Source organism: Pundamilia nyererei, unplaced genomic scaffold (assembly GCF_000239375.1).
Source record: "Pundamilia nyererei isolate P.nyererei 1_Seehausen unplaced genomic scaffold, PunNye1.0 scaffold00109, whole genome shotgun sequence".
NCBI classification, from domain to species: domain Eukaryota; kingdom Metazoa; phylum Chordata; class Actinopteri; order Cichliformes; family Cichlidae; genus Pundamilia; species Pundamilia nyererei.
In genome coordinates this window covers 1,229,478-1,255,642 of record NW_005187510.1, presented here as the reverse complement: position 1 = coordinate 1,255,642, position 26,165 = coordinate 1,229,478, and the positions used below count along the sequence as shown (strand labels likewise).

At 41.2% G+C, this 26,165-nt stretch overlaps 2 protein-coding genes across 3 annotated transcripts; both read left to right on the top strand.

Moving 5' to 3' along the window:
- The first annotated feature begins 1,086 nt into the window (after nucleotides 1-1,086).
- Nucleotides 1,087-11,200, top strand: coq3 (coenzyme Q3 methyltransferase). The gene is made up of 6 exons (XM_005741292.1): nucleotides 1,087-1,483; nucleotides 3,854-3,991; nucleotides 5,769-5,868; nucleotides 7,515-7,766; nucleotides 8,951-9,110; nucleotides 9,413-11,200. The coding sequence occupies exons 1-6, from the start codon at nucleotides 1,290-1,292 to the stop codon at nucleotides 9,583-9,585; spliced, it is 1,017 nt and encodes a 338-aa protein (XP_005741349.1). The 5' UTR covers nucleotides 1,087-1,289; the 3' UTR covers nucleotides 9,586-11,200.
- Nucleotides 11,201-11,518: 318 nt separating this feature from the next.
- On the top strand, nucleotides 11,519-25,307 carry faxcb (failed axon connections homolog, metaxin like GST domain containing b). Of its 2 annotated transcripts, XM_005741291.1 has the most exons (7): nucleotides 11,519-11,772; nucleotides 13,438-13,559; nucleotides 17,190-17,325; nucleotides 17,811-18,007; nucleotides 21,940-22,157; nucleotides 24,227-24,343; nucleotides 24,756-25,307. In XM_005741291.1, the coding sequence occupies exons 1-7, from the start codon at nucleotides 11,737-11,739 to the stop codon at nucleotides 25,073-25,075; spliced, it is 1,146 nt and encodes a 381-aa protein (XP_005741348.1). In that variant the 5' UTR covers nucleotides 11,519-11,736; the 3' UTR covers nucleotides 25,076-25,307. The 2 variants fall into 2 exon arrangements, with proteins under 2 accessions (XP_005741348.1, XP_005741347.1); XM_005741290.1 differs by lacking the exon at nucleotides 11,519-11,772 and having other exon boundaries at nucleotides 13,090-13,559.
- Nucleotides 25,308-26,165: the final 858 nt, after the last annotated feature.

Here is a 26,165-nt window from a genome sequence, read left to right as displayed (position 1 = left end):
TCTTTTTTTTTCATTCTTTTTTTTTTAAATCCTGGAACATAAAAATATAACACGAGCACATCCAGACAGTTTTCTGAAAGGTGATGCTCGGATTTGGCCTTGGAAAAAAAAAACCAACTCTTCATGTCATGCATCCCAACACTGAGTCCAAGCGCTGACAAATGGGGAGCACAGGTTAGTGTACCACATGAGTACTTGAAGCCTGTGCAGGTTAAATGCTTAATCACATTTAGAATTTGGAGACAACAGTCAACACAAAAATCTTCATCTCACGTCCCTCAAACCATTCAGATGTTTCCACTGTGCCAGAAACGCTCTTGTCATAGGTGATCTTACTGTTTTGTTCCACATGTGAACATAATACAAGTTATCACAAATTACACCCTAGTAGTAAAAAATAGTCACCAGTAACATATGATTGGCCAGTGAAGTTATCAGTTTTGGTTTTTCCCCAATGAGTAAACTTTTTTTTTCTGTTTGTACAGAGACGATTGGCACTTTAAAAAAAAGTGAAACTAGTTAAATGTTTGGTCAGGCATTACAACTGAGAGCATGACTCCCACGAATCCATTTTAAAACATAAATTTAAAAAAAACTGGGAACAAATAAAGCTGTCAAACTTTCATTTCCTACTGTGCAAACACTGATTTTTAGTGAGTGGTTTGCAATATCCGATTTCTTTACTGATGGATCCTATTAACCTGTAAGTGATTACTGGGTAAAGTGTATTGGACAAATGAAACTAACCAAAGTCATTAGACTCTACTTTGTCCAGTTGGTCAGGTCTCAACTGGGACTTTTTAATTTTTAAACAACCAAGGAAGAACTTGGCATACTTTTACTGCTCATATTTATTTTTTCGAATACCATAGAGCAGACACAAGCAGTCAAAAAAGAAAACTGGCATAGCATAAAATTAAATACATAAAATATAAATAAATGAAGAGTGGCAGAGGCACTGGGTCCTTAGCAGCTCAAGAGGACATGGGGAATAATTGAAAAAGATAGTCAACGTCAATGATGACGAAACTGAAAATAGTAACTGTAATCTGGAAGCAGGCTTTACAGGGGAGCATCTCGCTGGTTTTACTTGAGAGGCCCGAGAAACTAGAGTGGAGAAGTGGGCTCATCTCCAAAGGCAGAGGAGGGCAGCAGTGCAACGGCGACGGTGAGAGCTGCGCTTAAATCTCAGCGTAGAAGAAGAAGGAAACCCAGCGACGCTGAACTCCAAAGACGAAGAAGACTGTTTATTATGAACTTCACAGCTAGTACCTCGATGGTTTTATGACATGTACTCCAACAAGTTTCGCCGCCTCATGTTAGGGCTGCACTGCCTTAAAACGACCGCTGTTTGCGGCCTGGTCCAGAGGGCCGCTGGTCGAAGCGGGTTCGGCTGGACTGCGGTGTGTAAACAGCGGACACTGTGGCTGCAGAGGAGCGCCTGTCGGGAGATAGAACGACGTGCTGTGCTCCGTCAAAACGGGTATTTAGCAGACACACTCGTGTGGTGACACCTTCCTTTCCAGTGCCACACTGTATAAGAATATTTGGGGGACCGGAAGCAGGACTAGAAATCAGTATTTTTTTTTATTTTTAAAAGAAAAAAAGAAACTAAAACCCAGTGAAATTTAGTAGCATACAGCTACTGCTTAGACTAAGAGGTCCGACGAGGCTCACCCTGGTAGCTCTACGACTCTGGACAGCTGATACATAGTGCATCATAAATATGTTACGGAAACAATTCTAATTACTACTCTGAAATTTAATACAAGCATCCTTTTGCATCCAGAAAGATAGTCAGGTTTGTCATTTTGTTAAATGAACTGGACTGATTCGTGAAATGTGTGATTCTCCTCCAATACTCCGATACTTTATAGTCAAAGTATATTAAAGTTGAGTACCTTTGTGGATGGCTATCATATTAGAAAGGCTTCCAAGCAGATTATCTCTGCCCAAACCGATTCATTGCTTACAGACACGATTTTCAGTGTCTTGATGTGTCCTGTGGCTGAACACTTTTCACCATTTTTTTAGAACACTAAAAATGCTGCCTTTTTCTTTTACTCAAGTGATAGCATTTTGAGCATGTGACTTATGCATGAACTAAAAAAAACAAAATTTGGCACAATTCAGCATTTGTAAAAATTTGCACGTCACCAGAGACTGCATCATTACCGAACCATTTTACACGTTTTTTTTTTACATGTCTTTACTTGGTTTTAGCAAGATGAACTGAATGAAATGGGTACTGAGGGTTAAATACCAGCACAACCTTTTGTTTTAGAATTTGCATTTGCAATTTGCATCTTCAGAAACTATATGTTTGATGTCAGTAGCAAAAGGACTTGGTATTTTGCTTGTTAGATTAACTCATTTTCTTCAGTTTTACTGCACTCAGTATGTCCAAAGTATGATGAGCACAGCAGAATGCAAAATACTGGATAGGATAAGAAAAACAGTAAGCTCACATATGAGAGCCAATGATACTGATATTGGTACATAGCCCAACACAGTGCATCCAGAAAGTACACGACTGCTGGTGTTTCATCATGTTACATCCTCATTCCAAAATGATTAAATTCATTATTTACCTAAAAAGATCCACACAATACCCCATAGTGACACGGTTAATAAAAGGTTTGCTTTAAATTCTTTTAAATTTACTAAAAATAGCAAACAAATATGTTTATATATGTATTCAAAGCCCCCGCTATGACACTCAAAATCATGTACATCCTGGTTCCACTGGTCATCTGATGATTCTATAACTTGATTGGAGTCCACCTGTCTAAATAAGGCCCCACAGTTAACAGTGTATGTTGGAGCACAAACAAAGCAAGGAATTGTCTGCAGACCTCTGACACAGGATTTTATTGAGGCACAAATCTGGAGAAGGTTACAGAAAAATTACTCTTCATCAAAAATATCACCATCATCTGTAAATAGGAGAAGCTCTGCCTGAGTCAGGTAGGTGACCAAGAAAGCGATTGTCAGTCTGACAGCTCCAGCGTGGAGAGAGGAGAAACTTGAAGGACTCTCAGACCATGAGAAACAAAGATTGAACTAAATGCTAAACATCATGTCTGGTGGAAACAAGGTATCGCTCATCACCTGGCCAATACCATCCCTACAGTGAAGCTTGGTGGTGGTAGAATCATGCTGGGAGATGTTTTTTTTTTTTTTGGCAGCAGGAACTGGGAGACTAGTCAGCCTTAGCTTGGATCGCAGACTGGGGCGAAGGTTCATCTTCCAACAGGACAACAACACTAAGCACACAGCCAAAATAACAAAGGAGTGACTTTAGCCAGAGCCCAGACTTGAATATGATTGAAGTTTGAGATTTGAAAATGGCTGTGTACCAACTCCCACTCTGTCCAACCTGATGGAGCTTGAGAGTTTCTGCAAAGAAGAATGAGAGAAACTGCCCAAAGATAGGTGTGCAAAGCGAGTAGCATCAAACTGAGCAAAGACTTTGAATACTTACATGGCATATTTTTTTTCTATTTTTAATAAAATTGCAAGAATTTCAAGGAAACCTTTTTACTCATTATGAAGTGATAATCAAGTCCATGTTGGAATAAGGCTTTAACATGACAAAATGTGGAACAAGTGAAGTGCTGTGTATACTCTTGGAATATGTGTGCAAACAGCTCGACTCCACACACTCAACACAGCTGTCGGGCTACTCAGCTGCAGGTTCTGGAGAAGAATTTTGAATCAAAAAGTATAGTGAGATTTTTATTTTTTATTATCGACACTATAGAACAGTCTTTTGTTGGTTCCTTGTTTATTTGGCTTGGTTGTTTCCACTTTAATGGCTGTTTTTTGTTTGTTTGTTTTTTTCCACATGCAGCGTTCGGTCAGCCTCTCACAGCACCGTGGACCCTGATGAACTGAGGAAGTTCCAGTCGTTGGCAAACAAGTGGTGGGATGAACAGGGAGAATTTGCAGCTCTTCACGCCATGAACGACCTGAGGGTGCCTTTTATACGGTACACAATCCGCCCGTCAATCTTCATCAGAGGCGCCAACAGATGGTGTCAACGTAACATAACCCAAAGGAAAGCCGGGCGGCCTCGTGGTATCTGAAAGCAACTTGTGAGGATACAAGGAAAAATAAGAGAAATTGAAAGTGACAGGGTTCTTCCAAATATCAGTACATTTTCAGCCAATAGTGTTTCAGCTGCTTTGGCTCTACACGTGTGCATGTTTTGGGGGTCGGCTGGGGCTGTTTTGATTGATAAGATCTGTTGTTCAGGACCCTTTGCTGTAATCATGACAGCCATCCAGCCAAGAGCCCAGTGCTGTGTTCCCCTCCCCCACCCTGGGATCTTCTTGGTGGTGGTGGTGGCGGCGGTGATGATGATGTGTGCTTATGGTGACAGTATGACAGATCTAGTGTCAGTGATGTCTGAGTGGGGATGATTTGCCCAATAAGATTTTACCCTCAGGGCAAGTTGAAATGAGAGACAGCAGCAGTGCTGCCACTGTTGCTGCTGGAGCTCTGCGACTCTGATAGTTCATCCTGCCAGGGTGCCTTATTTTCTTCATTGTTTCAGTGTGTGCTTTAGTTCTGTAATACATGGTGTTGTATATAGACTCAGGATCTGTGCAGATACCCCGTGTAGTAACCAAATGCAATGTCTTTAACAAAACAGGGTTTAGTGTTTGATTTGCCTTAGTTATTAGCAAAATGGTCTACTTCTATTTTGTCCTCAAAATGTTACACTGACAGCAATACAGTGAATCATAACTATACATGCAATGGTGACAAATTAAAGGAAAAAAATCTGCCCTTTATTGTGAGGAATTCAGAGTTTCCATCATACTTGTCCTCTTATCAAAGGATACAGATTTATGTCCTGATGGGAGTGGTCTTTTCCAATATGGCAGTTGTAACCTTCTGTAGGACATGAGTGGGTCACTGAAAGGTTTGATTATTATGAAAATGATGCGAACCATATGCTACAGTTTTCACAGTCAGCTGATCTCAACGAAGTTGAACACGGAGATATTTGGATCCATATGATAGATGGCTTACTCTACCAGCATCACCAAAGTGAGGGAACACTTGATAGTGTTCAACATGATAGGGAAAAAATGTAGAGAGGTCATTATTTGACTTTTTATTCATTGTGTATGCAAATTTACCTGTGTGACTAAATGTTTACCCACAGTTTCTAAAATATAAAGTTGGAAAACACTCAGAAATACTTCAGGTTTGAGACTGAATTTCTTTTTGGGGTTTTTGGTTCATTAAGTCAAAATCAATTTTATGAAAATAATCACTGAGTTCATGCTGACAGTAATGGTTTATCATGTGCTGATAGTTCAGCAGTAGCTTTTGTCTGGCTCTGTCTGGGTGGTGGTAGTGCGAGGAGGTAGTTAGATGGATGTAAGTATATTTTGGCACCTTAGCAGAGCTTTAATGACGAGCATGATGTGCAGTCAGGTCTCAGCCTGTTCCCATGTTTCGGGCCTCAGGCAGGAGGCTGTCGGACTGCATATCAGGGAAGGAAGTGAGGATGCTTGTTTGCTGGCTGACACTGTTGCTCGGAGCGATTTGAGAGAAGATGGTGTAATACAGCATGGAGTTACTCCTACACTTCCTCATGCTAAGCGGCTTCTCATAGACTTTGGAGGTTCACAATTTCATATCTGCCCACTGTTCTTTTACTTTTAAGCGTTAGGTCTGTTGTAGAGTATTCTGAAATATCTTGAAGACTTGGGAATGGGAGATATATTTTTATATATTTTTACCTTGCACAGGGATAACCTGCTGAATGTGCACAGAGCGCGCCATCCCGGGAAGCCACTCGCAGGACTGAAGATCCTGGACGTCGGTTGTGGAGGAGGCCTGCTCACAGAGGTAAAAAGCGTCCGAAAGCTGCAGACTCAGAGCAAACAACAGCGCCAAAGAAAAGCGTCTTTCCTGCTACATATTATCTGTCTGGGCGCAATTGTTTCAATTGCTACCTTTCACGTCACATTGAGTCTTTTCTTCCCTCGTGCAGCGTAAATATGTGCCTTCGATGTGCTTCAGTGCCAGGCTTCTCACATGCATACGCAGCAGAGCCCGGATAAACATTTCAACGTCAGCCCGGTGCTCGTTCTGCTTTGATCTGACTGGTCACGGCGTGGTGGATCGGACAGTCGGTCGTTTACAGTTGTTTATCTGTTTGTTAGCGCTGATAGCTGCATGACTGGGACGGAGCTTTGATGTGAGCTGAGGACTCACCAGCTGTGCTGTGTGATCTCTGAAGACAAAATCAGGTCCTGTTCTTATACAGCTCCGTCACACAGGTTGTCTTATTGAGACACAGACACACATGATAAGAGCGCCTGTTAAGGCTGTGACTGTTATTGTGTGTCTGACCGTCTCTTAGCTAACAGTCCTACCATCACACGGGATCAGCAGCGGAAGGATGGATATCAGGCCCCTGGGCGAAAAAGCTCTTCAGTCAGACTTGGATGTATAGCTTTTGTCCACAGGAGGGCACCGTTCACACCAAACCCTTATTTAGTGCATGTTCCTGCATATCGCTGCTATGTTTTTCCCCCACTCTCTTTACAGTGCCAGCACAGCGTCTTGTGGAGATGAAATGATGCTTTACTACCATGATTGATATTGTTTTAAATTTCATGAGTTGTTGTTGTTGTTGTTTTGGGTTTCTTTTACTCAACAACCACAAAATCTCTTGTATTAATTGACATGTTTTAGATATATTATAAAAGCCTAACATTGAATTCAAATAACTCTCATTAGACCTACACTGTGCTGTATTTACCTGCATGTAAAACAACAATCCCCATTTACTAGTTCTTCTTCTTATGAAGATGGACAGGTTATGGATGAGTGTGGATGAAGTGAATGATGGAAGTCAGGAAATTTTCTTTCTCTCATTAAATTTTGTATTCCAGAATTTAATAGTTCATGCAAATCGGTGCCTATTACCCCCCAGTGAATATATTACTGTAGATAAACATAAGGCTTGTGGAAATGTGAGTTCCAACACATAATCAGTGACTTCACAGTCAAATGAGCACAGCATCCTGAAGAAGACAGGTTAGATAACAAAGCAGTAACATTTCACGTTTGTTAGTACAACATTATTTGTGTGTAAGAGTCAAGTTTTTCTACTAAGACTAAGTAAAATATGAGTTATTGTGATACAGATATATATTTTTTTATAATGCAAGACAAATGTTGCTCATATTGTTAGCTGTTGTGGTTGAACAGTGACTTATTTTTTTAAGTATTTAGCATAGTTAATATGATTGATGTATAATGTTATATTTGTCATCCAAAGAGGACAATGAAAAATTGTATTCTTATTCCTCAAAGCTAATGCAACTAATATATTATTCATTTAAAATGTGTGCTTTGTCTACTTTTATCATTTTTAATATGGTTTTGTACTGTCTGTTCTTCTTTTAAGTGAATCGTATTCGGCTCTGCTTTTTAAAAAAAAAAAAAGTTTGACGTGCAGTTCTCTGCTCCTCATCCTCCTCCAGCCCCTGGGTCGTCTGGGAGCTAAAGTTTTGGGTATAGATCCAGTGGAAAATAGCATTGGCACCGCCCAGCTGCATTCGTCCTTTGACCCGGACCTATGTGAGCGGGTGTCCTACCAGGTGTGCACCCTGGAAGAGCTCTCAGGAGGAGAGGATGAAGGAGCGGGACACTTTGATGCTGTGGTGGCGTCTGAGGTTGTGGAACATCTGGCTGACCTGGAAACGTTCGCCTTCTGCTGCAGCCAAGTGCTAAAGGTGCTGTTTGTTGTTTTATTGTTTCGTTTTGTTTTTTAATACTTTGACTCTGATATTTGTGTATTAATACTGCACTTGTGTTTGCATATCAGGTAGAGGTTCCCTCTCTCTGAATTAGACAGTTATGGGTGCCCGAGTCAGCACCGGGCTGGACGGGGTCTGTGGATGACCTGCTGTGTTTTTCTGTGTGTGCCTTGTACTTATCATTGAAAAGTTTCAGTGAAAGCCGTGGTCCATACTGCAGCCTGGGGGTCAGAATCTCCTAGGTTAGTGGGCCAAAAGTAGCTGAGAGGGGGAAAAAAAAGCTTAATACAGGAGGTTAAGTCATGACTGGAATTCTTTCTCTCTCTCTGGTCTAAATCTTTCTTCTGCACTTTCATTAAAAAAAAACCCAAACACAATAATGTTTAATATTTAGTATTTACTGTTATATTTCCATAGATCATCGTGATGTTGTTTATTGTATTGCTCTCGTTTTCTTCTGCTTGTTTTCTTTTTTCTTTCTCAACAGGTGATCCAGGTGATTGGTATATGTATTTTTTATTTAGTTGGTTTTTTGTTTTTTGCCCTTTATCCCCGTCCCTCTTCTCTTTTTTTTTTTTCCCCCTCTTCCTTTCTTCCTTTTCTTTTCTTCATTCAAGTCTGTCCCGTATCTAGCAAGTGAAAATAAAAAAAATAAATTAAATAAACAATAAAAGGTGAATCAAATAGACCATTACGGCAAGGCTGGGATGGTCAGTTTGGTAAAGTAAATCCGTTGGGCATCTTTCCTCGCCTTTAGACAATAATTCTGATGGCAAAAGAGCCAAACGGGAAAAGAAGAAAAGAAAAGAAGAAAAAAAAAAAAAAACCCAAACATTTAAATGTACTTTTCTTGACCACGCATGCATATATTTTTTTGATGCTCATGCTTTTATTTATTTTTTCTCTCCCCCACGTTCAACCTATTTTTCTTGGCCTTGTTGAACTTTGAGGTTTGGCATCCTTCCAGATCTCGCGCGCTGGATTTTGTCCTCTGAAAGCCTTAAATCCATTCTATAAATACCCTGCTGCGTCTCGTAGAAGAGCTCCTCCCTTGTATATCACCTGCAGAGGTGTCATGAAATGTGTTTCCAGAAGTAACGCAGTCTATTTAATTTATATTTCATGAATCAAACCTTTCCATTTTTGCTCCCTGTGTGCAGCCAGGTGGCTCACTATTCATCACGACTATAAATAAAACCAACCTGTCCTACGTGCTGGGCATTGTTGTAGCGGAGCAGCTGCTGCGCATCGTGCCCGACGGGACCCACGACTGGGAGAAGTTTGTCAGCCCAGTAGACCTGGAACGCCTCCTGGAGTCTCGTAAGTCCCTTTGGAGGGAGAAAAAAAAGAAGCTCCCACTGATTATAGAAAACAGACTAAAAATGCAAAGTTTTTTTAAAAAAAATAATTAAGTGGGCAAATCTATGTGGAACTAAATATACCATATTACAAAAGGTCGCTACAAGATGTAAAAGTTTTTTTTAAACAGCAGTAAATTGAGGATTTCTGTGTCCATAAATTGTCTGCAAAGCTCATTTTATAATTCGTGTTCAGGAGTAGTGCAAAAATAAAAATCTAATTTTGCCTTTTGTGTTGACATCAGTGTCTTCCTTCTTTGTTAGATGGTTTCTCAGTGCAGTCTGTCAAAGGAATGCTGTACAACCCCCTGTCGGGAGCCTGGAGCTGGACCGACAGCACTGCCATCAACTACGCCCTCCACGCCGTCAAACTGAGAAAACAGGCTGAGGACAGCAGCCTCCACCCAGAGGACCACACCATAGAAAGTAGCAGCTGAGCCACGCCACTTGAGAAGAAATCCAAAAATGAGAAATAATAACTCAGACGCGAGCGGCCCTGACATCCTGTCGGCCAGCTGTGACGCAGCACATGAGACTGAGTTTATTCAAGGAAAGGGACAAACTGCCTGCAGATAGAATTAGAGATGTGCTGCATTTGGCAGACCCATTGATGCTGTGCTGTGCTGCGTGAGCGCTGAATACATGTCTAGTGTTTGATAAGCTGTGTAAAGCAACGGTGCATCCTTTAATTGTGTAATCATTTTCAGCATATGCTGTCCTGCGTCAGTGTGGTGTTTGAGGCTGAATAGTTAAAGGTTTGCAACATCCTCCATTAAAACTGACCTCACATCAGTTTGATTTCTCAAGAATGAACGCATGAGAGTGAAAAATGTGATTATTTGGAATGCTAACAAAAAACAAACATGATTTCAGGTTTTTAGATGCTAATATTAATTTATATTTTGTGTCCACAGAGGGGAGGGGCAACCATATCCTGTGGGATTATAAGGGGTCTGGTCTCATGTGGACGTATTACATAATACAGATCTCCCTCGTGCAGAGAATAAGTCATGCTTGCATGATGGTCTTAAAGAGACCAGAAATATGACAGTAGAACATGTGCAGAAGCTAACAGAGCACGCTGTGAGGACTGAGCACTACACCTATTTCAATTTCAGATATGTTGACATTTCACCGGTTTAAAAAAAAAAAAATGCTCTTTGTATATACATATTTTAAAAAGAACTCTCCCTCTCACCCTCTGGGGGGTGGTATGTGTGTGCTCCTCACGTTCAGGTCCTCTACCAGAGGCCTGGAAGTTAGAGTGCTCTGTGCAGTGTCTTAGCTGGTCCTTGGACTGCACTCTCCTGGATGGAGACCTTTGATGTTGTGCCTGGAATCTGCTCAAGCTAATTTTCCAGCTCCTTTATGCTTCTATTACCACTAGGACCACTTTGGATTTTACCTTCCACATCTGCTCCAGATGTTTCTTCAGCACCTGGTTCTCCATTTTTTTGTGCTCCTTCTTCCCGATGTTGCTGTCCGGTAGGATTACAACATCTATGACAACTGCGGTCTTCTGTTCCTTGTCAACAATCACTACAATACTGCTTGGTTTGCCAGCAGCTTCTATGTGGAAGTGGAAGTCCCACATGACCTTACTCCTGTTGTTCTCAACCACCTTTTGTGATTGAGGACTTGGGGACTTCTAGTCCATATGCAGCACAGATGTTCCTGTATGCTATCACAGCCACTTGGTTGTGCCTCTACATCTATGCAGTTCCAGCTTGCTTCTTACATCCTATTACTATATGTTGGATAGTCTCTGGGGCACCTTTGCACACTGTTCAACTTTCTTCCCTTTGTAGACTCAACCCTCTATCTGATGCCTAGAGCCTGTTCTTGTGCTGCTGTGTTAGAGACTCTGCGCTGTGCTTTAAGTCTGTGTTGTGCCAGAAAAATGATTTCAGGAATTTGCCCCAAAATGATTGTCTATATTTAAACTGTTTTAAATGACTTGTCAACCCACAATCTGTCAAACACATGACAAGCATGTCTCTTAAGAATGATATCAAGCCATTTTGAGCCAGAAATAAAACAGTCCTGTCACAAGGTAAGAAGCTGCAGTCGGTTTTTGGCAAAGTGACTTTTATGTATCCTATATTTATCTAGGTAAAGAGCGTCATTGACATCAAAAATGTCTTTCTCACGAGCGATCTGGCCAAAAGTGCCATTAAAAAAAAAAAAAAGTGTCATAAAGATGCTTCCTGGTGTCAAAGTCGTTTCCTCTATCTGCCGACAGTATCTCTATGTGTGTCTTTACTAAATGCCTTGCTCCAGCAGTGCCTGCTGTGTCATATTCCCAGGCTGGTTCAGCAGTAAACACCAATACACGCTCCTGCTGTAATGCGCGCTCCCGAGAGCCACGAGGCCGCGCGTTTAACTTGCCGTAGCCATGGCTGCGGTAAGCACTCACCCTCCTTCACTGACCTGACGGGGTCAGACAGCAGCAGGCAGGTAATTGGCACCAGGATGATACCGGCGGACACGTAACTACTGGATGTTCTTTTGTCCGAGTTGTCTACATCCTGTTCTCGGCATGCTCGACAAACAGATCTGGAACTCACCTGCTGGATTAAAGCGTCAGGATGAACGAAGTCTTCCACTTCCAAAGTTGCTCCAGAGTGAGTACTCCTTCCTATTAGTGCATTTACCACTAAGTTATACAGTTAGACTGTAAGTAGAGTCTATACCCACAGCACACCGCGGTCACAGCACAGGTGGCATAGTGGATTTGCAATCCGTGTCTTACTTTTCTCGTTTGCGTAATGTGCTTCAGTGTGATTGCACAAACACACTGCACTCCATAGAATCTGTAGTAGCTGAAGCGGAGCAGTCAGTCGGTTGGAGGCCGCTTAAAATGTAGAAGCGGAGCAGAAGGGCTTATCATCATGTTTGGCTGCTGTTGGCCAATAGTTTGTTTTCGTGGTGGTGAGTGAGTCTCTGCGTTCAGGGGCTCGCCAGGGCGGGGTGGCTCCGATCCTCCACCGGAGAAAGACAATAGGCCGGCTGCATGAAGTAACCGGCATTTGATTAGACAGCAACGGAAGTTGCCCAACTTTGCCACAAAAATAAAAGGACTGGGTAATTCTTTTTTGCGTTTCTAGCCCTCTTTTTACCTTGATCTGATCAAAATGTACACTCCACTACACGTAATATGTGCTGTGAAAGTTATTAAGTTCTACAGGTGTTAATCACATAAGTTTCTTAGCAGCTCTTTGCAGAACTTAATTAGATCAATTGCTTCTCTTTCTTGTAAACTCTCGTTTCTATGGTGGGGATTGGACATCTTTTTGCAAACCAAGTGTATCTGACTAAAGCTCTTTGAGAGACTCAAAAAAAACCCCAACAACCTGGAACAGCCCTCCACCTTGAACTAAACATGTAGACGTAACTTTGCACAATTCACAGTTCAGATTAATTCATGTTTATCTTAGTCTGTCCCTTGAGAAAAAAGGAAGCACCCATTAGTACCTCGAAACTTTGGTCAGATGGGGATCTGCCATATAAACAGAAAATAAGGGAATACATGATGGGCCTGCTTTAAGCTTTTTCCATTATTTGGAAGCAAAACAGCCTAATAATCTTTGGTCCCAGCTACTTTAATTTGTTTTTGCTAATAATAAATTAAACCTATTTATTTGGTCAGACAAATCAGATAATGATTCGACTACTTTTAAACTATTAAAACATTTCATGAACAAAAATGAATAATTTAGTTTATATCATGTTCAGATTTACGATAGAATTCCATTCACATGATATATGATGGAAAACTAGCAATAACTAACAGCCACTGTGTACGGTTATTAAGAGCAGAAAATGTTATTTTGCAAGTAAAATATTAGGTGCAAAAAATGTAATTGTAACAGTGTGGACACTGACATTTATTTTGAAATTAGGGACCGGAAGTCGCGGTGTTGCCATTGTTATTCGCGCGATAATGCTGGGCAGATCCTGCGAAGGAAAGCGAGCTGGCTGCCGAGCCTCATCTCAGGGAGTGATGTTCCAGATATTTACCTTTTCCGCTTTCCTGGATCAATATTAGCCACACCGCCGCCATGCCGTAGACACAGCGCCGGGGGTCTCGATGAAGCCTAACGGGGACTGCAGCAGGGAGGACGCGGGGCGGCTGTAACCGAGGGAAGAGGATGTACTGGGCTGCTGGTTTCGCCTCTTCCCGGCCGTGTGTTGTTGAACTGGGGCGGAATCACAGCCTGCCCATCGGGCTGTGCGGCTCCGAGCAGCAGCAGTCGTTGTATGGCTATATCATCGCCTTTCCTCTGCAGGATTACGGAGGCATCATGTCGGTTTTGGGCTCGGACTCCTGGTGGAAGAAGACCCTGTACATCACCGGGGGGGCCCTGCTGGCTGCTGCAGCCTACCTACTGCATGAGCTGCTCGCCATCAGGTAGGGACGCGCAACATTTCTGCGCTCTTTATCATCTTTATCACCACCAGGTTTCTGTTTGTTTGTTTGTTTAGTATTTCTTTTGCCTCCCGGGGCTCACGTTTTGATCGCACCCACCCCCGCTGACAGTGACTGATGAGTGACACCGCATAAAGCATTATGGATACAGGAGTGTGTACATGGGGATGTGGTTCCTCTGCAGCTCTCGCGGGAAGAGGCTCTTGCTGAGGTTGCCGTCCCTCGTTTTCTCCTTCAAAGGACACGACACTAGGTGGAGACTTAAAAAAATAATTAATAAGCGAGTCACGCGTCCGCTCGTGTGCCAGTTCCCTTGCAGAACACATCGGCACCTGAGCGTGTCTAAACTAAGCGCTCCTCGGACGCTGCGGAATCAGCCTGACCTTTAATGAGCTGAGACACAGCAGCTGTCCGCGTCATTTACAGTTGTTTTCTACAATGAAAGCTGGTGATCAGTATGCGGTCACTGTAAGAGAGATTAACACGGGACTATTGTCAGAGCACAGACCGCCTGGCTGTGAATGGATGGATTATTTATTTTTTTCGGCCAGGCCAGTGCCAGGAAGTAAGAACATCCTGTTACAGTGGCCTGGTAGTTTCTGCTTTCACTCCCCCTCCTCGATCCACAAGCTGCGTGAACCGTGCATTTCGTGCAGAAACTCTGAATCACGTGCAGGCCGCTGAGGCTGGCCCCGCAGCCTGCCGGCGTCATCTGTCCGTGCCATGTGATGTATTGTTGGCAGAGCTGCTGCTACGACTAGTCAGCTTTTGTTCTCCTTTTCCCAGCTGAGAGATCTTTGAGAAGTTCTTTAAGTGGTTCCTCTGAGAGACGAAGCACCACAACGTGCATGGAAGAAGGACGGCATGCGTAGATCAGGCGTAATAATATGATGTCAGTTTCTCTGCAGATTTAGAATATTTTCAGCACCATGTAACTGTGGACAGCTACCAAGGAGACCTGCGAGGTTTCAGCACCACAGTCAGCTCAAGTTTATTTATTTAGCATCACAACCAACAACTCCTAGCCACCACTGTGACAATAGAGAGGAAGAGCTCCCTTTAAACAGGAAGGAATCTCCATAAGCAAGGCCTTCCCTGAGAGAAAATAAAAGGCTTGTTTGGATGGCAGCATACGTTGCCTCAAAGCACACAATGCACACAACCACAGATGCTGGCACTGAAATATGGACTGATAGTAGATTGAGGGATTGCTCTTTTCTTTATATTTTAGGATGGAGCATCCATGACAGTTTAATCTCATAAGTTGTGAAACACTCAACCAGCTGTGTGTTGTTGTTGTTGTTGTTGTTGTTTTTTTTAAAACAATCTTTTGTTGACTTGGGGTTTTTGAAACATGTTGCTGATATTAAATTAGAAATGAACATATTATTTTTTAGAATATAATAAAATATAAACTCTGTACTATCCTGTAAAAACAGATTTGTATTTAGTTTTTGTTTAGATAACATCCAGCCTGGAATGGGGTCAAGTTGCCAATTACATGGAATCAGTTTCTGATAATACGGTAATTAACTGTGATCAAGTGTTACAGTGATAAATTGTTCACAGTCAAATATCTGTTGTTACAAATGAATTCGTGTGACTTAGTGATTCGCTTGCTTAGCATCGTCAAGCTAACTGTGTCCAGTATTGGATGGTTTTTCGTTTTGTTTTGTTTTTTAGCGATGTATTTATTGAGTTGTTTTATATTGCAAAAGTTCAGCTGATTTCATGTGAATTTGCTCCGCTAACCTTATCTAATGCTGGTGCTACATGATATGAGCTCTCTTATTGTAGTGTTTCCAGAGTATTTTCATTTATTTAATAAAATATAGATATTTGGTGTCCCTTTATTGATACAATAGTGCCATGCAAAATATTGCTCTATCATTTTTTTTTCTGTCACTCTAAAAGTGGCCTGGGTAAAAAAAATTTGTTTACTTATTTTTGTCTTAATGTACAGAAATACGTTTTTTTTCCCCTCTGAATAATTAAAAAACGACATCATGTTGTAATGTGATCGTAAAATAGGATAGAACTCAAAAGAAAAGCAACCATAATCTATAATATAATTTTCACGACCCTAACTCTAAAAAAGGATGGTTAAAAGTGGAGTAAGTGTTGTCAGACCGCTTTGCAGTTACACAAATTTATTCAAATATAGTGGTCAGTGATAAAAGAGATGCTAAACGGAGCAGATGGGGTCTGTGTGTGTGTGTGTGTGTGTACCTGAGATGATGCCTAAAAGCTTCTTCAGGAATAGAAATAGATGCCCAGATGAATGTGTAACGTGATTAGGAAAGCGGTGTAGTAAAATCAGATTAGATTTAGTTTTTTTTCCCCTGTGCTGATGTGTTAGGTGTAGTTTTATTTCTCTGGTTGCAAAAAAGGTCTTAACTCTAATTGCCATATTAGATAGCATTGAGACACTCCTCAACTACGATTTTAGCACGGTAATAGCAGTGTAGGAATACCACCAACATCCTCCCTGCACAATTGCATTCTAGCTTATTATTATCTTAAGTGTCTTTAGACAGCAGGCCTACGGTACAGTGGGAGGAGAGATGACTCATTTAGTCAATATTCTGACTTATAACTGAAGCTCTTAATACCCCTCGGCTAATACAGTGGAGCAGTGTAAATACAACTTTGTGGATTTTAAGCCTTAGGTAGCTCAGCTGCTCCTTGTTTCACAGAACGATCTATCAAAGTGGAAATAAAATTTCTAGTCTTGACAATCACTTAAAGAGTTTTAATGGAGTATAATAACAGCCAGTAATGCCAGTATATCTCAAAACAAGTCACTTGAAGTACAGACTCATTATGTAAAAGTTAGTGACCTCAGTGTGAATAAAGAAAGTGTTGTTTTTTTGGTTCCTTTTAATACTTATTTTCATTTATTGTTAGTTTTATTTCTTGTATATGTTATTGTTTATTTTATTTATAGTTTTCCATGTTTTACTGTGATTTATATTATTTTTTTCCTTTTTGTTTAATATGTTTGTTTAAATCTTGATGTTGTCTTTTAACAGGAAAGCACTTTGGTCAGCTGTGTTGTTTTTCTGAGGTGCTCTATAAATAAAGTTGGATTGGGATTCATTGGAATTGTTTAACATAATAATTTTATTTTTTTTTAAACTTGCAAAGAAAACAGAACTCTGCACGAATAGTGTGTCACCGTGCTAGAAAGAAACTGCAGGTGTGACCTACTCCTCACAGGGAGGTTGGCCAGAGCCTGAAGCTGAACTCAAAGTCCTGTTTTCTGTCCAGATGCTGAGTTACGTTTGGTTTTATCTCACTGGCCCCACTGCACCAATTGACCCTGAAAACAGGTGGAAAAACCGGTTGATTTCGGCTTCGCTGGGTTAAAATGAAACATTTTTAGGCAGTTTTTCCTCTTGGTATCTATGCATAGTTGGAAAGGCTCGAGACACCAAAGCATACTTTCATCCACACAGAATAGATGAAAGTATGCTGTTAACGTTAACACTGGCACAAAATGTACAAAATGAGACAATGTTAGCGAGTTTAAGAATGGTCTTTAAAGAGGTATAACGTTTACAGGTACAACATTTATTCATTGAGTTTCCCCCACCTTTGGTTTCTATGTAGGAAGGAGCAGGAGTTGGACTCCAAAGACGCCATCATCCTCCATCAGTTTTCCAGGCCAAAGAATGGTGTGCCCAGCCTCTCGCCCTTCTGCCTCAAAATAGAGACGTATCTGCGGATGGCGGATCTGCCCTACCAGGTGATAACAGAGAGGGGAGGGGGGTGTTTCTGCCTCTGAAGAGTTTAAGTTGTTTTTCTCTTCAGCCATTAATAGCTACTTCTGTTGCACAGCCTTAATGCCTCTCTTCCATCAGCATCAACACTGGGTAGCACAAGCTAATGGCAGCTTAGAAATGGGGTCCCACAGCTTCCATATAAGGACAAAAACAATGAAAGCTGTTGTAGCTGTTGGACGTGACGGAGTTGAAGATCTTAAGATTTTAGTTGTTAATGACCATCTTGGTTGCAAAAAATGGATGCAATGAGGAAGACTGGGTCTGACTTTGAAACCACATGCTTATTATGGATGATGACTTGTGATTTACAGCTTGTTAGTCAATGATTGTGTAGTTTCATGCCACAAATAAGTCTCCATTTTCACATAGGTCTACAGTCTCTTTGTTTTGTTAATAAAATGTACACACAGCCCAGGAAATTCATGTGCAAAGTTGTTTCCCTTTGCAGAACTACTTTGATGGCAGGCTATCTCCGCAAGGTAAGATGCCCTGGATCGAGTACAACCACGAACAGGTGTCGGGGTCAGAGTTTATAGTGGACTTCCTGGAGGAGAAGCTGGGTGTGAACCTCAACAAGAACCTCACCCCACAGGAGATAGCGGTGTCCCGCGCTGTCACCAAAATGGTTGAGGAACACCTCTACTGGTAAGTAAGTCGTATAGGTATACAGTGCTGTAGCTGTGCCTTTGAAAGGCTTTTAAGAGCTAAGACTTCAGGCACTTTAAATGGAAAAGCCACTGTCAGATCATTTTAAAGACAGAAAGCAGTTCTCTGTTTCTACAGTTTGATTTAATTATTGCACTTGAGGGGTGAAATTATGTGGTGCTGAGTTGATTATGTAATTTTGTGTGTATGCATTCATATTTAAATGCACACTTTAATGTGCTCAGTGCTAAACCATATGAGGAACCACCTACACGGATCCTCCTGGGAAAAAAAGGTCCAATTAATTTTAGCAGCAAGAAAAAAAAAGACACACTGCAGATTTATTCTAAAAACAAAAAAGTAAGATTATTTGTGCATTGTTTGTGCAGCTTTTCAGCCCAGGCTGTGATATCTGCCATCCTTAGCAGCAGTGAGTCACTCCAGGATCACTGGGGGAGAGACATGCTGCTAGGAAATCGTTTTCCACACTCCATCTACACCGAGAGGAGTGTTTTCCATTACCTAAAAGCTCTATCTCTCTTTCTCTATCCATCCCCCTCACAAAGGCGCACGCACATACACACACTAACTCGGTTTGATCCATGTGGTATGGCCTATTGCTCTCTATATAATAATTTTAGAACACAATTTGAACTACTCATTGGTTTTAGTTTACTTATAAAAAAGGAACAACGGATGGAACAATTTGCTGGCTTTGTGTTATAAACTGAATCTGCTCCATTTCTCGAAAAGCAGCAGAGGTCATTCATGTAATCTACATTCACGTTCCCTCCCGTCTTGTCTCCTTGTGTCACCTCCCTGCTCCTCTTCCTCTGCTTCTCCATGCACCCTGCACCAGGTTTGGACCCACATATAGACCTATTGAGTGAATTATTTATTTCAGGGAAGGGCAGCATGACAGCGTGCTGCTCTTTGTGTACTGAGACACAGCCTAGAGATAGATTTGGTTAGATCGTGCACACAGAGAGTTGCCTTCCTGATTCATAGTGGCATGGTTATAGAGCAGAAAATGTTCTCAAAGCTAGCTTTACTATTATATACTCATTTATTTTGCTGTGCTTTTTAAAAATACAAATCTGTTAATAACTCTGTAATACCAGAAAAGGATCACTCAACTATACTTTAAAGTAGACATAGACAGACAACTAGTGTTAGCAGCTGTGATCCAGTGAATGTCAAAGAGGAATTTCAAGAGTAAAACTGGGCATAAATACAACTTTAAATTGAGATTAACCTTATGCTGGATATTTAAATGTCCAACTGTTTGCAAACACAGCAGGTATAACCGCGGATTAAAGGGGGATTCGGCAGGAGGAGGAACTCCAAGATGGGCTGTAACACATCTATGGTGAAAAGAATGAGTTAGAAATAAGTCACGCAGTAAAATGATTTGTTTCGTGAGCTCCATTGGACTTTTCTTTGTGTGCAGGCTGTGATTGGCTGACTTGGGCTGCTGCTCTGATATTCACTGCTCTTTGTGGATTTAGCCAGCAAAGTTCACTAAAATACTGTATAAGTAGATGTTTCATAAGCTTTATGGCTAAATGGCCCCAACTCCTAGACACTATAAAGCTAGTATAAAAGCCATAGTTCACAGAGTGAATCTAATCGGCATCATTACCCATCATTACCATCATTACCAAAATGATCCCTGCCACCCTCGGTGTAACCAGTCCGATGTACTGTTTAGCCTGCACTAAACCGCCAGGTATTCCCATGCAACCCTTGAATAACACTGTTTGTTTGACAAGAGGTTTCAAAAAATGTAATTTAGTACAGCATCAGACATGTATCTGATTATAAAACTCTAAAATGAATGCGGGCATTACATGTAAGATTTAAATTTCCTGTATGGAAACTTTCTTGTATTGAGCAGCCAGAACTTTTGAAAACAGTCATCCTTCATCCATCCATCTTCCTCTCTTTCTTGCATCCTTCTCCATCTGTCAGGATCACACATTAGCATTTGTTTTCTCTCCCTGGGAAATACTGCAACTGCAGCTTTATCTTGAAAATGCAGTTTGTGGCGAACTGCACAGAAACATTTGCAAAGGTTGCATTTGAAATTACCTGGGGATTAAAAATAATGCTTGCTCCTCTTCTGGTTTGTTTGTTTGTTTGTTTGTTTGTTTGTTTGTTTGTTTGTTTGTTTGTTTGTTTGTTTGTTTGTTTGTTTGTTTGTTTAAAGAATACAGACACTTTGGACATCAGATAATATAACAGGAAGTAGCATTTGGCCAATGGATAGTCCCCACTCTGAAAATTAATATAACCCAGATTCTTTAATTCAGTTTCTATTGAGCAACCAGTCACATACAGCAGAAAAATGACAGAGGCCAGGCACTGGCCTTTAGATGAACTGAGGGGTAAAAGCTCTAACCCATGTAGGTAGAAACATGTAGGTCTCCCCTGCACTTGTACTATTATCAACAAACAGCTTGGCTGTCATTGAGTTCTGTTGTTGAGCCAAAAAAAAAAAGAAAAAAGCACCAAGCCCAACTTCTTCACTTCTTCAGACTTTTTCAGATCATAAACAGAAAGAAAAAAAAAGTCCTACAGTGTGAAAAGTCCAAGTGTGTAAGAATGTAACAGCTTAATCGTAGTATCTGGACACACAGACAACTTATGCAGAACAGAAGCAACAAATGTATGAAATACCAGAGTTGCTGTTTTCATTGTCTTTGTTTTATGGAGTGAATTCATGTGAAACATTTGTCCTTTGGTGGTTTCACAAGGGATTTTGAGGGTTTGAGTTGGGTTTGTTTGCTTGTAAATAAACAGGATTTGTTGGACCACAGTGTGAGAAAAATCTCAATATAGAGATACACTATATGCTGCCATTTCTGCAGCATTGCTTTCTTTTCATGAGTAACTGTAAGTTGCCGGTGCTTTGCAGCAGTAGGCGTCTATATTTTATCACAAGCGGCAGGAACGGATTCCAGGCATTTCTTTCAAATGCCGACAGTTTGAAGGGCTGAATATACGATGTTGTGTTCTGGCAGCAAGTGAATGGGTGGAGCACTTTTATTGATTAAGTTGAGGCTAATTGTCATTAGACATAAAGCTTTACGATGCAGTGGCTGGACCTTTCATTAAACACTTTTATTGGAATCCCACTCTAATTCACTTTGACTCAGCATCATAGAGTAAAATATTACTGTTGGTCCTTTGTAAAATTCTGGTTTGCCACCATATTCAGTTTTAAAAATACAGCACTAGACTGGAGAGATGAGTAAACATGGCTCTTCTTTCTTGTATTAGTGTAGTTTTTGGTTTTACTTGAAACGGATCTAATGATTTACAGATCTTTAATACAACACAACATGACAATGTTTCTGCAAAGCAGGGGTGAAAATGCCAAAGTGAACACAGACACGCAGTCACTGAACTAACTAAAGAAGATTTAAGCATTAAGGTATTAAAGCTGTTTTTCCTTGTTTTTGCTTTATTTATCTCCTTTAAAAACAGCAGTATGAACAAAAACATGCTTTTGGAGAACTGTTATATCCCTAACCTTTTGTATGTGATAATTTTATGTTTAAATATGTGTGCTAATATTGATGGTGTTATACCTTCTAGCATGTTCTTGGTACATGGATTGTATGCTGAGTGGGATAAGGTTTTTTGGCTGTGTAGAAATCATTTTGTATGTTCAACTATAAATGATACAAATGAACTAGTGGCTCAAAGACTCAGTTTCAAATGCAGTTTGTTCTTTTTTGAAAAGACCACGATGATTTTAGACCAACATTTGGAATACTTTTTGATCTTGAGCTAAGTAAGTACAAGAAGAGTGTAAGAAACTGACCGACTGTAGGTGTAGCTGAGGCTCACTTTTGATTTAGAGGAGTAGCTTTTTGCCAGCCAGTGTAATCGTAACACAGTGTTGTCTATATTGTGTTTTCCTTCAGGACAATAGCCTACTGCCAGTGGGTGGATAACCTGGAGGAAACACAGAAGCTGCTGGCGATGAGTGGGCCTCTGAGTGACACGCTGAAATGGATGCTTAGCCACCTGAATGGTGGCATGGTGCGGCGGGAGATGTACGGCCACGGCATCGGACGCTTCTCCAAGGAGGAGGTCTACACACTGATGGAGAAGGACATGAGGACACTGGCCACTCTGCTGGGTACGGACGCCTGTTCAGTAGAACTAAGACTAACCTCATCAGGACTGTGGTTATAGAGCGATACGCTAATGCTGTTATGCAAGCTGATAATGGAGCTAGTGTTATTTCTTTTTCCCATTGGCTGTAATGAAAATACATGAATTTGTTACTGTGAGCTGATATTTCTCAAAATATTCACAAGCTCCTCTTAATTGGTTTATATTTATCAGAACAAAATGTCTGCGTTTTTGCACTTGAATTTTATTGAGGTACAGACAGTAATAAATGAAAACAGAGAACGTTCTGGATGTTAGCTGGAGGGATGCAATATAAGTGTGTTTAGAATAGTGCTTTGCATCGATCTGCTTGTGTCATTACAGCGAACAACAGCTTGTATAAAATGGAAAAGTCATTCCCGAGTGAAAACATTGGTACACTCCACAACCATCTGGCTTCCGTCTTTTAATGTTTGTTACACACAAGTACCAGAAGTGTTCATCTAAAATCTGGCATTTTAACCAGAAGAGCTGATTTCCCAACTTCAAAATGAAATTACTTTACTTTGAAGTTTGCTCCCCGAAGGGCAAGAAAAGCACACAAATACTTAGCAACCTTTCATTAACCTGCCTTCCTGTAGTGTTTTGGTTTCCCTCTGCATTACTGGAAGTGTTTACAGGTTACATTAAAAACATCTCTAATGGCATTGATGATGATGTGTATAAGAGCAGGGATTCCCAACCAGGAGAGATGTCAGCAGCTGCCTGGGGTACTCAAAGATCAGAGTATTTCCACTTATTTGAAAAATGTATGAATAAATTGAACAAATTTAAAAACAAAAGTAAAAAGAAGTTCATTTCAGTTTTATTTATATAGCACTAAATGACAAGTTTCAAGGCGTTTTATATTAAAGTAAAGACCCAACGATAATAAAGAGAAAACTCCAACAATCAGACAACCCCCTATGAGCAAGCACTTGGCAGAGTTGGGGGGGAAAAAAAACATCCAGCAGAACCAGGACAAGTTGGGGGTGAGGGGAGGGAGACAAGACAAAAGACACACTGTGGAAGACAGGCAGAGATGAATAATAACCGATGAAGAGAAGGCAGTATGGGAGAAATATGCTCTGTCTTTCTAGTCAGTGTTAGCACTCTCTGCAGCAGTTCAAAATGTGCTCGGTGAAATGTGTTTAGGTGGGGGGAAAGTATCCAAAAACAACCGTGAACTAAGATTTAGTGCTAGTGATAGATCATTTTGTATTGTAATCTTAAAATAAAGCCGTTCACACACTTGATGCATCAAATTTGTACTGATATTTCATACATTAAGATGGATATTGAAATGGTAAAATAATACTATTTTACCTCAGGCACACAGCTAGACACTGCTCTGGCTCTTTGAAATGATTTCTGTCTCCTCAGATGTGATACTGACTCTGCTAACAAGAGCTTAAACTGCCCCACTGACATCTTATATGTATAAACATTACATGACCAGCTCATATCCCAAGAATTCGGAATATAACATTTTTTTCCCAGCACACTCACTGTGCAAAGGTCTTAATGATAAACACCTCAAAAAGTGAGCTAAAGGTAGTTCATGAAGTCAGTTAGTGCATCAAAAAAGCTCAAAGTAAAGCGAAAACTGTTGGTTTACAAACACCTTCTGCCAGTACAAGTGGAATGAAAATCATCTGTAGCAAGAAAGCTTTCAACAACACAGATGGAATGAGTTGCAGAGTTGAAAAAGGAGTACTTTAATTTGGTTTTTGATATCTATTATGTGTCTGTGTGTGTGTTTGGTTACTTTGTTTCTGTTATTGATTTGCAGCAGGTAAATCATCACTGTAAAAACTGATTTGTTTTAAAGTCTTCCCAGCTCTGCATTAACATGCCACAGCAGATTACTAACAGCCAACATGCCAGTACTGGTGAACAGGGACAGTATCAGCTGGCCAACTTGTTGCTTCATCGCTGCTTATTAATGTTACTAATAGTTTTAATTTAACCATCTTTAGCTGCACAGTGCTGTGGAAGTTCTCTTATATTCCCTTTATCGTTGCTTGAAATTGCTGTTTGTTTTCTGTCTTGCAGGAGATAAGAAATACTTCATGGGGTCTAAGATGTCAACATTAGATGCTACAGTGTTTGGGCATCTAGCTCAAGCCATGTGGACTTTACCTGGAACACGACCAGAGCAACTTATCAAAGGTCAGAGGATCTATTCAGTAATTGCAAATCAACACATACATGCTGTATTTTATCACAAGTTTTTGTATATTACCTTGTCCTTGCAAAATTTAAGCATACTTGTGAGATGTTTTCACTGGTGCATTTTTATGTGTAGTCCACTAGATGGCAGTGCTGTTCTGCTGCAGTGCAGTGCTGCTTACACAAGCTCAGAGAGCAGCTTTAAAGTCTCACACAGGGAACACTGAAGTCTTTTTATCTTTTCAGAGAACAGCATCAGAGCTTGATTCTGTGTTTTAATCCGTAATTTGTGATCAAGGTGATTGTGGGAAGAAAACCGGACACAAGAAAAGACTAACAAAGGCAGCAAGCACCTGTGATACCACCTGCTGGTTTCTTCTCTGTCTTCAAAAAGATTTACATGTCTCCACAGGAGAGCTGATCAACTTGGCCATGTTCTGTGAGCGGATGCGGAGGAGGTTCTGGCCCGAGTGGTTTGTTGAGGTGGAGGATTTTTACTACGACGGAGACAGCGAGAGCAGCAGCGGGGGCACCCCCACGGGCCTGCTGGACTTCGGCCTCTTCTCCAGGACTGACACGCTGGACGACAGCGATGGCAGCAGCCACTCAGCCGGACGCACGCACACACATTCCCCTGACTCTGACCGCTCGCTATTTGATTCGGACGTGGGCACAGGGTCTGACAATGATGCTCAGTTTAAAGAGGAGTCAATGCCAGACCTGGAAGTTTGACCTAGGCAGACTGAGACTGACCGAAGGCTGGAACAGTCGGTGCTACAGGCTGCTGTGTGGTTTTGCTTAAATAAATCTGGCTGGAACGATGTGTCCAAGCAGCAGCTCGCACACAGCTGAAAGAACTATTCCAGCTCCTCCACCTGTAATGCCCAGCATGTTACAACTTCCCAATGGGCAGACTGGGCGTTTGTATGCGGACGATGCAAAATAAACCTTACAAAACATGCAACTGTACAGTCAGTTCCCTCCCGTAACGTCAGAACTGTCCCTGTGACAGTTCCTCTTTGCCTTATTTGTCTCATCCTAAGATGCAGAAGCTAGCGCGAAAGGTTAACACACAAAGGAACCATCTCATGAAGAGCGCGTTGGCAACAGAAGAGTGCTACAGACATGACAGGTGGCACTTCACTTGCTATGAAATGATGCAACTAATCACCACTCTGCCGTGTGTCATAACGCACAAAACCACTGAAACAGGTGGAGATAGAAAAAGGAACAGCTGCCATGTCTCTGCTGTTAGCCATCCGTGTGCTGAGGAGTAAACACAGATGACATTGAGCATCAGTCCATTAAGTTGACCCTAAAGTCATTTTCCTCATGCTCCCTCATGCTTCTGTATGTGGTGAAAAAAAGTAATTCAATCATTTTGTCTAAAAGCCCAGATACACTTACTGTATAGGCCTGTTGAACAGAAATCAGGAGGTAAGGTTTGTGCCTATTTCTTCTGCAAGCTTCATCCTATTTTCTGCCCAGTAAGTAATTATCTGCCTGCACTTTGTTATTGTTGAACTTGGAGAGTTGGGGGGGGGTTTGTTGTTGTTGTCGGGTCTTTTTTGTGGTTTTTTTTTTGTAGTTTCTTCCAAACTTCTTGTGGTCTTATCGAAGAGCTGCAGTTCTTGTATTTGACCACTAGATGGAGTCAGCAGTCCGCCTGTTGCCTTCTACATCAAGGTCACTCCAGCCTAAGGACGTGCAGTACATTTAACACAAGAAATGTCCACTTCTTTGCTAAATCTCCCATTCATACGTAGCGCGCGCGCTTGTGTGTGTGTGTGTGTGTGTGTGTGTGTGTGTGTGTGTGTGTGTG